The sequence below is a fragment of the Octopus bimaculoides genome, chromosome 2, assembly GCF_001194135.2.
Source record: "Octopus bimaculoides isolate UCB-OBI-ISO-001 chromosome 2, ASM119413v2, whole genome shotgun sequence".
In the NCBI taxonomy this organism is placed as follows: Eukaryota; Metazoa; Mollusca; class Cephalopoda; order Octopoda; family Octopodidae; genus Octopus; species Octopus bimaculoides.
This window is the reverse complement of record NC_068982.1, coordinates 169,124,263-169,138,574: the sequence shown is the minus strand read 5'-3', so window position 1 is coordinate 169,138,574 and position 14,312 is coordinate 169,124,263. Positions and strand designations below refer to the sequence as shown.

General features: G+C 30.6%; 1 protein-coding gene across 9 annotated transcripts in view; it reads left to right on the top strand.

Moving 5' to 3' along the window:
- Positions 1-14,312, top strand: part of LOC106876851 (myoferlin) — a 204,650-nt gene that overhangs the window by 154,362 nt on the left and 35,976 nt on the right. For 7 of the 9 annotated variants that reach the window (XM_052965716.1, XM_052965717.1, XM_052965719.1 and 4 more), the window contains 10 exons: positions 325-489; positions 2,094-2,151; positions 3,035-3,112; positions 3,649-3,830; positions 5,296-5,445; positions 7,098-7,199; positions 8,784-8,945; positions 9,835-9,994; positions 11,524-11,600; positions 13,623-13,697. In XM_052965716.1, the coding sequence (XP_052821676.1) occupies positions 325-489; positions 2,094-2,151; positions 3,035-3,112; positions 3,649-3,830; positions 5,296-5,445; positions 7,098-7,199; positions 8,784-8,945; positions 9,835-9,994; positions 11,524-11,600; positions 13,623-13,697 (1,209 nt within the window). The remainder of the gene's footprint in view (positions 1-324; positions 490-2,093; positions 2,152-3,034; positions 3,113-3,648; positions 3,831-5,295; positions 5,446-7,097; positions 7,200-8,783; positions 8,946-9,834; positions 9,995-11,523; positions 11,601-13,622; positions 13,698-14,312) is intronic. The other 2 variants (XM_052965718.1, XM_052965720.1) reach the window with 1 other exon arrangement.

The following is a 14,312-nucleotide window of genomic DNA, read 5'->3' as shown; positions in this document are numbered from 1 at the left end:
AAATATCTGTCAGAAATTGAGGTTTACCTAGAGATTCTTATTTCAGGATATGGTTTATGTATTGTCCGATGATTCCGTAATGTGATCATAGATGGGAGACAGAGCTTGAATCTGGGTGGACAATTATAATAGAAATATTTTGAAGACTGGCACTTCTATAACCACAAATGAATCTACAATTGCAAGACTTTAATTTAATTTTTCTAAACAATGTTTTTTTCATTATTTTAAGTAGGGGTAGTTGTATGAGTGAAGCATGTTGTTTTTTTTTACTGAAACCTTGTTTTTTTTTCTTTTTACCTTTAAATTATCTATTATTTTCAGGAAAAACTTCAAAAACAAGCAGCTGAAGGTTGGGAATTTGCCCCATTGTTCAGCATGAAGTTCCATGCCAAGGAACGTAAGATGGATCTTGTCAGACGCAGAAGATGGCATAGAAAAATGATATCAAAAGGAATTGGTGGAGCATGTTTCTTCAGAGTAGCTGAGGTAAAGACATTTTTTATCGTTTCAGTTCTTTTTTCAATTGTAAGTAAAGGGCTAAGATATATTTGTATCAGTTGTTTAATATATGTAGAGAAGTCTGATAATGTTGATGAAAATGAACTTTCTCAAAACTTATTATAATGGTTTGAGTATGACCTGTTGTGTGTGCAATAAGAATGTTTACCATAGTAACCTTGGTAGACGACAAAGGTATTGGAACAGTTGAGGTGAGTTAGTTGTTTATTACCAGAAAGATCACTTTAAGTGAATAACAGTGTAACAAAATTTATATTTTTTTTGTCTTTGGTTAGTAAGTATTATTTCTTATTTGCTTCTATCTAGAAATCAAAGAAAATGACTACTATTCCCTTAAAACTTTCCTCTTGTGACTTGGACATCAATCTTTTGAAACTGACCTATTTTCCATTACATTTGAGACAGATTCAGTTGCTGAAGCAGAAATATCATATCAAATATTCTGCTCATTACTCCAGATATGCTAGTCAGTTACTTGATTTTAACCACTTGAGTGTGTTCCTTAGTGGCTGACAATATGTGCATCTCTGAGAAGGAGTAGTAGATTGAGAGGGATTCTTTGGAGTTTGAATAAATGTAATAAAGGCAAAGTTTGAAGGAAATATTAGCCATTTTTCATAATCTCTAAGGGTAAGCAAATAGGAAATAACAGCTACTACCCTAGGACAAAAACTGTGTCACACAGAGTAATTGAAGTGCCATGAATGGTTGTGACACTAATTTGAAGAAAGTTTAACTAAATGTACACTAAGTAAAACAGTTTAATCTTAATGAAGAGTTGAAGTTACATACTAAGTGAAGTTACTGACAGTATTCTTATTAAAATCTTCCTTCAGCAATGTGTCCTTACTCTGAATAAAAGCATATTACTTTACTTACATTAAGGAACTAAGCTGAAAAAATAAATCTTTCTCCTATCTCTTAGTTCAATGTTTAGTCTTAATTTTCAGTGTTTCACATACAGCTTCATATTATCAAAACTAATTTTAACTTGTGTAAAGTAGTTGAAAAATAAGATTTGGTGTTAAAAGGTTATGAAATTAAACATTATAACAATGATTTTATTTTAAATGTAAGGTATGCCTTTCATAAATGAACTTACAATTTTTCCTTCACTGTGAAAATTAAACATCACAGCTTTTTATCTATATGGGAAGAAAAAGTAAAATTTATTTGACTAGTTTCTAATCTTGTTAGTTCATTAGTAAAATGTCAATGTTTTGTCAAAGAGAGATTTGTATACACTATAATGAATACAAACAAGAACTCAGTTTCACTGGTTAGTGTAATTTGGATTACATGTTTTATCATGAATTAATCTATAATGCACTATGCAACAATTTTGGATAATTTGTAATGTAGGGTAGACTGTTTTCTATGAACATACAATTTTAGCCTCTGTGCAGCAAATAAACAAAATGGTTACACCACACGCTCTCTCGCTTTTCTCTCTCTCTCTATCTTTCTCTCTCTCTCTCTTTCTCTCTCTCTCTTTCTCTCTCTATCTCTCCCTCTCTCTCTCTCTTAATTTGTACAAGTTATATTTTAATTTTTTTTCATTTGTGTTATAGGATGACTCTGACAAAGAAGTTGCTATGATATCACCACGAATGTTTCTTACATTTGGGGGTAAGTATTTTTGTTAGTTTTAATTTTTTTTTTCTTTTACAACTATCTAAGTCCATATATAATATACTACTATATGTAACACTCCCCTCAGATTTGATCCTTAATTGGTCTTAGTAGGTAGGGAAAAAATTTTGCAACCTGTGGCATTAGGCTGAAAAAATGCAGCTAAGCACTGGACAAAATGCTTAGCAGTATTTCATCTACTGTTACTCTAAGTTCAAATGCTGTTGAAGTCAGCTTTACCTTTCATTTTTACAGGATCAAGGAAATAAATACTAGCCAAGTACTGAGATCAGTGTAATCGACAGACACCCTCCCAGAAAGGATTGTATATTGAGATTAATTTGATCTGTTCACAACTTTTTTAATATTTAAAGCCATTTAATAAACTTGGTTTGGGGATACTTTGAGTTTCATATTTCTAAAACCAATGTATAGTGATATAATAGTGCTATGGTATCATAGAATATTAATTTCTTAAAGTATTTCCTACACATATATTTAATTACACGTTTCATGTGCCACAAAAAAAAAAAATCAAAGAATTTGTATTTAAATCATGCTTTTGATAACTTTAACCAAAGGATAAATAGCTCTAAAGTGTAATAAAAAAGTTTGGACCCTATTTTCTATAGGTGGTTTATGACTGGTATTTAAACTTCAATGCAGAAGTCCCAGGACTTTAAACAAACAACCCCTACTTATATATATTGCCAATTGTACATAAATTATGAATTTAAAGGATCTATATATTCTTCACAAAAGTTGTATTTTATTCAAAATATTGGAAAGATGTATTTTTATTATCATTGATTGTTAAAATAAATATTTTGTAATTAAAAAATAAATATTTAAAATGAATTCTTGATATTTTCATTTCCAGAACCTCAAATTTATCAGCTTCGAGCTTACTTGTACCAAGCTAGAGATCTTGCAGCTGCTGATGATTCTGGTCTTTCAGGTACTGCCTTCATCTTAACAAATATAAAGCGAAATGTCATTGTACTATTTTCAGATCGACTACCCCAATTTAACTAATAAGAAATGAATTTTCTTGACTCTATGTTAATCATAGTATGTTAATCATACTATTAGTGTACTTAACTCTAACCATTATAAGTAAAGTTGATTTCTTCCAACAAAAATTTAAATAAAATTTTCCACTTTATTCCTTTGGCAACATTAAATACCCAACAAATCAGTCATCATAATTTATCATCTGTCTTCCATGCTGGCATGAGTTGGACAGTTTGATAGTAATTGACAAGTCAAAAAACTATGCCAAGCCCTACTGTCTGCTTGAGTTTAATTTTTGTTGTGGGATGCCCTTCCTAATATGTGTAAGAATCTGCTGTGTTTGTATTAGCATAGTTTGATGTCAGATTGTAGCCCCTGTAGCCAATCCATTCCAGCCTGGAAAGGCAGACATTGAAATATGTACAAAAGTCAACAGATCTTAACTATGAAAGTTTTTTTTTTTTTTTATGTTTCTTTCAGATCCTTTTGCAAGAGTATCATTCCTTAAACAAAGTATGGTCACTGAAGCATTTAAGAAATCACTTTGCCCAACCTGGGACCAAACCTTGATCTTTGAGCAATTAGAAATCTATGGTAATCCTCAGAATCTAGAAATACAACCTCCAGATATCTTTATGGAGATTTTTGACCATGACATGTTTGTAAGTTCTTCAATTTTTGCTTGCAAGATCATTTTGACTTCCTACCTTTGTTATCAGAATGAATGAATCATACATTTCCGTATTTCAAAAGTATTTGTGAAATTACTGAAAATTTTCTATTTCCTGTTATATACTACTTGTATACTATTTGGCTTGTTTGGTACCCAACTATTTAATATATAACTATTTTTTAATATCAATAACTAAGACAAAAACACTACTTCTTACCAGATTTTCCTTTGAAATAGCATTTCTTAATTTTTAGAGACAGTATAAAGTCAGATTTTTAAATGTCTTTCAGTTATACTTTGCATTTTTTTTTAAAGATAATGAGAAAGTGTTTCATTATTGGTCATAGTTTGGCAAAGTTGATGTAATTTTTATTATAAAAACATATTTAATAAGTTTCTGACTTTAATGGTTCAAGTTCATTTAAATTCCCAAAATAAATCAAATGGAAATTGTAGTTGTGAGCCCCGTGCCAGTAGCATGTAAAAAGCACCATCCGAACGTGGCCAATGCCAAGTCAAGTACATCAACATCAGCAATATCAAAATCAAATCAAATGGAAATTGTAGTTGTGAGCCCTGTGCCGGTAGCACGTAAAAAACACCATCCAATCGTGGTCAATGCCAGCTCCCCTGGCCCCTTGTGCCAATGGCACGTAAAGAGCACCCACTACACTCTTAGAGTGGTTGGCATTAGGAAGGGCATCCAGCTATAGAAACACTGCCAGATCAGATTGGGGCCTCCTGGCTTCCCAGATCCCAGTCGAACTGTCCAACCCATGCCAGCATGGAAAACGGACATTAAGCAATGATGATGATTAATGACTTGAGATAATTTTACTGTTTTTTCTATTACTACTACTACTACTACTACTACTACTACTACTACTACAAATGTTAATAGTTTAATCTCTTGCAGCTTGATTCTTGAGCAGACTTGCACAGCTCTGAAAATGATATGAGGTATATTGCTTTAAGAAAAATTGCTCTAGACTACAGATTTTCAAATAAAGTATATAAAATATTTTAGATATTTTTATTCTTATTATAAATCTTGAATAGTGGTCAGAGGATTTAATTTCAGGTTTTGAAGTTTTAATATTAAATTTTTAAGTATATATCAAACTTCCATGCTGCTCAAGACAACTTTTGTAAATAAAACACGAGAGATGTTTAGTTTTATATATATTTTAGTGAGTGGTACGCATGTCATTCTGAGGAGTCTTATGGGTCAAATATGTTATACAGACTTGTTGTAGTTATTTTACTTTTAGTGACAAATCTTGCTATTCAGTGTCATTTATCCTATTGCATTTGCAGAACATCATTCACTAAGAAGCCAGTATGATCCCCACGTTTTTGATATAACATACTAATTAAAACTTGTTAAATATATGATTTTTGACATTGCTTTATATAAATGATTGTTGGCATTTCTAAAATTTGTTTTTCTGTAGGGCAAACCTGAATTTCTTGGCCGATCAAAAGCTAGCCCAATGGTAAAGCTTGATCCTGCTGATGCTCGAAACCCAGTTTTACAATGGTACCCTGTTTATAAGAATGATGTTGTAAAAGGAGAAATTCTAGCTGCCTTTGAATTGTTCTTGGTAAGTGTATATATATATATAATTTTTATAAGTAATATTCTAAAAGAATATAACTGAACTTATATTGAGTGCTCAATTATTTTGAGCAAATAAATGTGTATATATGTTTTTATATTATTAATAAATTCATGAACTTATCAATAATATACTCAGGAAATCAATATTTAATATTTCGAAAAAATGTATGTTTTTCGAAATATTAAATATTGATTTCCTGAGTATATTATTGTTAAGTTCATGAATTTATTAATAATATAAAAACACGTATATATATATATATATATATTTATATATTCGATTAGAGATTGTGTTAATCTCATGAAGGTATGGTTTCATTGAAGAAAATACTGGTTCAATACCTAGTATTTTGAGGGAATTAATTTCTTTAAAATAATAGGGATATATATATATATAAAAACATATAGTTTATAGTCATATAAAAGAAGGAAAAGAAAACAGATTTGAAGTTAATAATTGTTTATTATCAGCAGCAAATTAATCATCATTCCTTACAGCTGTTTCAATTAATACTCAGTAAATATTAAAGTTAGATGACCTGAACATATAACAATACAAATCATAAACAGTATCATTCAGTCTGCTATAGTGAATCCATAACACATATAAAACATCCAAGGGTATATTTTTTCCCTCTGAAGATATTATGCTCAGGTCATATAAATTTAATATTTACTGAGCATTAATTGAAACAGCTGTAAGGGTTGATAATTAATTTGGTGTTAATAATAAACAATTATTAACTTTCCAATCTCGATTTTCTTTTTCTTTTATATATATATATATATATATATATATATATATATATGTGTTTTGGTTGATTTGTAAAACTAAAGTGTTCAAAATGGTTCTTTTTATATTGTCAACATTAGTGTAGTACATTTGTATATACCTAACATTAATTAAATTTGCTTTTATTCAGATGTTAAATTTTTTTTCTATTTTGAATTACATTCTTTATTTTTTTTTTTCAGATATTTGAAATTAACTAATTTATATAAAAAGTTCAATTGTTTTATGTTCATATGTTTCCTGAAGGAATTAGTAATGGGAAATGAAATAGTATAACTCTTACTATTGCTTCTTGTAATGATTTCTTTCCCAAGACTCATTTTTTAGGAATAAGAATCAATTTTCTCAATCTCTTGCATATTTGTCAGTATTCATCAAAATCTTTCCACCACATTATTAACTCTTAAACACAGATATAATTATAATTTTTCAGTTAGAGGTAAAGTTGTAGGTCTTTAATTAAGTATTTTTTTATATAGTAAAGCATTCTCTCAATCGGTTTAAATAAAATCATTCTAACTACTACATTAATATCAACCTTTGATTTGAATACTAGAATTCTAGTATTTCAGCAATTTTATTAGCTTATATCTCTGTAATGATTCACTAAAAAAGGTATGAATCTACTGAGTTAAAAAAAAAAAAAAAAAGTTGTTTTCCTCCAAGGCATTTGAATTGCAAGCAAAGCAGTTCCAGATGAATGATTGTAAGGAGTAGTGATGTTAGTTATACAAGTATACAGCATATTAGTATCTTGAAGTTACTATGGATACATTAATAGAGTTGGATTGAACCAAAGAAATTGTAATTGCTTCGAAACTAACTTTCTGTTCATATTTCAGATAACACCTGGTAAAGATCTTCCATTCCTACCACCAAAACGTGGAGAATTATACCAAGTCCCCAATGGTATTAGACCAGTTCTGCAAAGAACTGGAATTGAGGTAAATCTTTTTTCTTACTATAATACAATATCTTACAGTTTATTTATCATGAAGTATTTACATTGTTTTGTAATCTTTTAAACAGCAATAATTATATTAAAACTTAACTTTAGTTGAATTTCACTGAATAAAATCAGTTTTTTTCTACTGGATAAAATCAATTATTTTCAACATTTTGAAATATATTTACATCAAATTCATGTTCTTGTGTTGTACACCAAACTGATATTGATCTCTTTATTGATGCAAGACACATGTCTATGTGCTAGCTTTTCCCTTTGTCTGTGTACCTCTCTCTTCCATACTATATTTTAAAACTTGATAAGAGATGTGAACATGAATAGCTTTCAACATTTTATTTTGTGCTTTGCAAGGGTTCAACTAAAAAAAAAAACTTACCATTGGAAGAAGAGTGATAAACTATGGTCTGATACAGTCTGTAATGGAAAGAAGTTTTATTTAATAAAAATGTGCAGTGTGTGTGTGTGTGTGTGTGTGAACATGTGTTGAGCTCACAAACTGCAAGTTATACTACTCCCTATGTTTTATAGGTTTTGTTGTGGCACTTAGATTTGAGTAAGCAATGAATTAAACTGCATACTATTTGGCTGAAATTAGTATTTGTTGTAGTTCAGTATCTAAAGTATCACCAGGATAGGATACTGGTATTTTGTACACCACTGTAGAATGAATAACCAATGAAGTAGATATGAATAATATTTTACCCAATCATCATTATCATATAATGTCTGTTTTTTTTATGATGGCATGCATTGGATAGCTTGACAAGAGCTGGCAATCCAGAGGACTGTGTCAATATTAGCTAAAAGCTTGTTGACTGCAAATGGAAAAATTTGGTCATCAAATGAAGCTTAAATTTTTAATCAATGTCCACAGGGTCTTTGAGCTACAATGCAGAAAACTCTTTTGCAACAATAGTTGAGTTTTAAAATCTGTAGGTTTCAGTGATATTGATTTTTCTCTAATTTAATATCTATATCAGTGATTTCAGATCCTTTATCAATGCTAATAAACCCAAAGTCATATATTTTAATCTGTAACTCATCCATATTATATGGTCTGATTTGTTTGATATCAGAAATCTTTCATCTTATCAATGTTCCAATTCTATTATTGGTTTGTCCTGTTCAGCTGATTTGCTTAGAAACTCTTGTGTATTATTGGTATAATTATTGTAAATGTGTAGTACCTTCTGATTTTATTTGGTCCGTAACATAATGTTATCTTGCTCATATAAAAGTAATACAGCAGCTAAAATGTTTTACACAACAATTTCTATTTTAAGTGTTGTGTTACTTTATATGAGAAAGTGAGCAGTTAAGTTTTGTGCTTGCAATTTTGTTGTCTTCCTAGGTCTTCTATTTGCAAGGGAACTGTCTCCATTGTTTGTGTTTTGAGTAATATACAAGTCCCATTGTTTTGAACTTTATCAATGGAAACAATGTTGATGTAATATACTGACTTAAAATATCTTTTCACTCTAAGAACAATGATGGTGCATCTTAGAATTAACAGGATTATCTTATAAGTTTTTCAATTAAAATTTTTCTATTTTGTTTTCAGTTTTTGGTATGGGGTGTGCGCAACATGAAGAGATTCCAGCTGTTAGAAGTAAATTCTCCTAGTATTGAATTTGAAATTGGTGGAAACACTGTTAGCTCAACTGTCATCAAAAATACCAAGAAGAATCCCAATTTCAATGAACCTTCACTGTTCCTTTCTGTGGTATGTAGTGTTTGAACAATTCTGTTTGCACTTTAAATCACTCATTGTAAATGTGAATCATTTTCTCCTCTAAACAATGTAACAATAACCAGCCATTAGAAATAAAACTATTTATTCTTCTGATATGCATTGCATCAGACCAAATGCAACAATGACTGGTTCTTCTAAATAAGTAAGAACTAAAAATATTATGACTTGTATTTTAACTTCCATACATGCAAAATGAAAATAATGTAAAGACCAGGTACTTGGATATTTCCCATCAAAAGTTACACAAGTTCATACCTGCATTCAAGAATGAAGCAGATCTCTTTATATAAAATAACTTGTCATTTATAACCAACACAGTGTATAGACAGATGTAAAAACCATGCTATTATACACAATATATTTCATCAGTAACTGAGTACCTTTATATATGTTAAAGATATTAACTCAGGTGCAGATGAAATCTCAATACAGGATTGAAACTAGTCTATCTAATAGTATATTTTTTTACCATCCATGAAAATATTGTTTTAAAGACAAGGTGATTACATTTGTCAGTGTTGGCAAAAAATCTATAGATATATATTCTTGTACAATATAGTAGTGAAACAGAACATTGTTAATAAACTAGTAATTTATTAAAATATTAACCAATCATCAATGACTATCAGGAAAGTCAAGATTACATACTTTAGCTAGATAAACAAAGGCATTTATAAATATAATGCCTAGAGGCATGACAAAATTTCTACATTGAGTAATGAATTTCCATCCCAGGAATCCAACAACATTTAGTGTTTAACTAAATGATGTCATCTTAAGAAATCTAAGTCTTTGCCCCAGTTGTTCTATTCTTTTACTATCCATTTTAACATTGTATTACTCTTTCTGTTTCATGTAGATGCTGCCAAAAGAAGAACACTACATGCCTCCACTAAACATTCGTGTTAAAGACCATCGTCAGTTTGGTCGCAAACCAACTGTTGGTGTTTACACTATCAAAAGCTTAGAAAACTTCCGTCATGTTGCAATTGAACCACCTCCAGAACAATCTACTACAGGTAAGAACAACCTTTGACATTGTACTAAACTGTTTAAATTGTGTGTGTGTTTCTTTGGTATTTAGTCATTTCTTTTATTTGTTAGCCTGCAACCATGCTGGGGCACCGCCTTGGAGAATTTTTAGTTGAATGCATCGTCCACCCCAGTACTTATTTTTTGTTAAGCCTGGTACTCATTCTATCAGTCCCTTTTGCCAAATTGCTAAGTTATGGGGACATAAACTCACCAACACTGGTTGTCAAGTGGTAGTAGGGTGGACACACATACACATACACGACAGGTTTCTTTCAGTTTCCGTCTACCAAATCCACTCACAAGGCTTTGGCTGGCCCAAAGCTATAGTAGAAAACACTTGCCCAAGGTGCCACACAGTGGGATTGATCCCCAGAACCATGTGGTTGGGAAGCAAGCTTTTCACCACACATCCACTCTTTGTATATTTTCTTTTGCAATAGTTAACCTCAATTAAAAATGTCTTTTTCATTTTCAGCTTAAGGAATGAATCAGTATTCATTGACTAATGTATACTATACTCAATTTTCTATGTTCTATTCTGTAAAATTAATGATTTCATTCTTGGCAAATAGTAGTTTTATAGCTGTAATAATTTGGTCCCTAAGTTCATAATAATTGTGCCAATGCCATGTTAAAATTCACTCATACCAGTGTCAATAATATGCATTATTATGTGGTAGCACATAAAAGGTACCCAGTACACTCTGTAAAGTGGTTGGTGTTAGGAAAGGTATCCAGCCATAGAAACCATACCAAAACAGACAAATGGAGCCTAGACAGCTCTCAGCTGGCCAGCTCCATGTCAAACCATTCAACCCATGCCAGCATGGAAAACAGACGTTAAACAATGATGATGATGATAAGTTTCATTCGTGAAGAAAATGTAATCTTGTCCCTTGTTCACTAATGCAAAAGAATGATAAAATTTTCTGGACTACATTTTTTATACAGTGGTGGCTTGTTGGTGCTTTTGGTCCAGATCATCTCTGATTGAGTCAGCAGACTTATGACCCTTATTTACAACTACATTATCTAATACATCCTTCTTTTTACCTCAGGTCTTACCCTTACTCTAAGGATAGGTCTTGAGGCAGATTTGGCTACTATTTATAGCAGATTGAGCAGTCATATAGAGACTCTTCTCATGTAAGCCTGTCTTATACAAGATATATTAGGTATCCCCTTAGAAGTAACAGGAAGCACATGAGTAATTTGTTTGATTTGCTAGGTGATTTAATAAAAGAAATAATTCATTCAGTTAGAAAATACAGTTTTATTTTAATTATTGAACATCCTTACACCTTATGTAGATGTGTGCATGAATAAAATGGAAATAGTGTGGTTGATTATTTTACTTCACTATTAGACTGCAGCTTATTTAGTAGTCTGGAGAATTTAGGAGGTATTTATGACAGAATTTGAATTCTTAAACATTGAAAATAAACAGGAGACATAAAATATATTGACCTCTATTCTGTTCTCTTTGACTATTTCCTTTAAACTGTATTTTCAGGAGAAACACCTGGCAATGGCCCACCTGCTGAAATGGCTATTGATATGCCACCTGATGAGATGCCACAAGGGAAAAAGGTAAAAATATTCACCATTCATTTCCTGCTACTTTCTGCTTCAACACAAACTTTGCTACATATCACATACACTATGCTTTCCACCTGCACTTACAGTCATCATAAGGGAAAACTTAATTTAACCCTTTTGGTACCAACCCCTGGTTCTACAACACTTACAGTTTTAAAGTGACCCAAACTAATGCCTACCATTAAAATTTCATCAATTTATGTTACAAATACCAATCTAGTAATGTCAGTTATTTTACTAAATTGTTCGTTATTTTTTAAAATTGAAACAAAAGTGTTGTATCTCAACTGAAATATGATAACAAAAGGGTTAGAAATTAACCTGAAATTTAGTTGTTTTTCTTAATTAGGTTACACATTATTTTTTACTTAACGTATCTCTCCTAATCATCCTTCAGAAACTTTTTCGAACTTTACTTCATAGGAGTATACAAAGATACACTATGGTATTGATTTAGAATTATGATATACATGGCTAGAAAGTCTTTAGAAAATATTATATTTCAGAAACTATAAACCTCTATTTTTTTGTTCATTGGTTTATATGTAAATGACAGATAATCTGCTCTTAGTATTTGTGTGAGTGAACACTACTTTGAAAGCACTACAAGATTAACTAGCAGAGCAGTAATGGCATACAGTCATCAAAATCTGTTTTTAATCTTTGAAATTCAAAACAATCTAACTTTACATCTTGTTTCAGTTTTGTGCCTTTATTATTTTAATCATCAAATATTTTAAATTCTTTCTTATATATATAACTCATGCCAGCATGGTAAGCCAACATTGAGGACAACATCAGCAAACTCTTGAAATCCATTTAGTGTTTGAAAGGAAATTAGAATAACGACACTGATTTAATAAACTCCAGCTATAAAAACACATATAATAATGTTAGAACAAAATCTTCTTCATGGCTCACCTGTCCACCACAACAGAACTGATACCAGTGCTGGTGCCATGTAGAAAACGCTTGTGCTTGTGCCACATTAAAAGCACCCAACACACTTTATGGAGTGGTTGGTGTTAGGAAGGGCATCCAACCATAGAAACCATGCCAAACAGACAATAGAGCCTGGTGCGGCCCCTGGCCTTACTAGCTTCAGTCAAACCATCCAACCCATGCCAGCATGGAAAACATGTTAAATAATGATGATTATATATATATATATATATATATATATATATATATATATATAACATCAGTCTTAGAAACTGTGTGCTTGGGATTCCAATCTCTAATCTAGACTTATTAAAATTTAGGCTAATATAATCTGCAAAAGAATTAATATTAAAATTAGATTTAGATTTTCAAGTTGTACTTCACATTTGACATTACAGCTTAGCAACCATTTGCATTCGTCATTAGTTTATTTGACTTGAACCAAATTTTCAAGTATTTAGACTCGGGAACTTGATAGTCTAGTTTTATTATGTACTACTTGAATAAATGTCTAAATAACATATCTGATATACATTAGTGGTGGTATTTTAATTTAGTTCTATATCAATCACTTTGAGACTGAACTGAATTAAAATAGTTGCTTTGAATTATAACAAATCACAAAAGATCACAATTTAAGGCTCCAATAAGTCAAAACCAAATAAACTTCAATTTCCTTGAAAAAATTTTATGTTTTAATTTTTAAGTTTATATTAATTTTTACAAAACCATAGAGTAATTTTCGACATAAATTCATCTCATGATGACTAATATAGCTTTGTAACATTCATCTGATTATTTCCTAAAATTTTAATTTTTTAACTTTCATATTTTATTTATTTGCATGTAATACTTTTTCCATCATACAAGCTTAATTTACACACAGCTTATCTAACTCAAAATGAACTAACCACTTCACTGATGTCCAAATACTGAAGTTCTTTTAATCATCAACATTAAATTATTGGTGATTATATATTTTCACACACACCTTAATATTTTTGCTTATCTTTGTGTAATATAATTTGCTTTGTTGCTACTATGTGTTTTGTTTATGTATTTCCTGGACAGTCCAAACTGAGCAAGTTCGAACAAATTTTTGTCCAAGCAAAATCTGCCTTCCCCCACATCAAACTAAAGAATCGGGTAAAAGAAAATTTAATGGAAACAATAGAAATCTAAATTCTTTTTCTATCTTTCATGTTCATTGTTTGAGTTATTCTACTCTTGGTTTGGATTCAGGTTTTTACTTTACAGAAATCAGACACAACTAAATGTAGCCTTTTGTATTAATCCGTCTATATAATTCCTAGTTTTAATTCATGCTGCCATTTTGTTATAAGATTTCATGAAACCTTACATGCATGTTAGTGATTGTGTCTAGAAAGACATTACACTGATTGGTTGTCCTAAATTACTTAGCAGAAAATAGGTACCATTTATGATGGTAAGGTTATGAGTAGAGAGCATCAAGTTATTAAAACACTAGCTCTAGCAATACACAATTCTTCCAAATTGCCTTAAGGCTTTTTCATATCACAATTTTATTTTCAATCAGTCTTAATTTTTCCTGACAACTATTTCCTTTTCTTTCAACCAAACTTATCAGGACTCATTAACTGGTGTTAATATGCAGATCATGATCACTAAACCATAGGTGTATGGGTCCAATTTAGCAAAGATTTCGAAACTAATTCTGAAATATTCATCTTCTGATATAGATATAGATATATATATATATATATATATATATATATATAT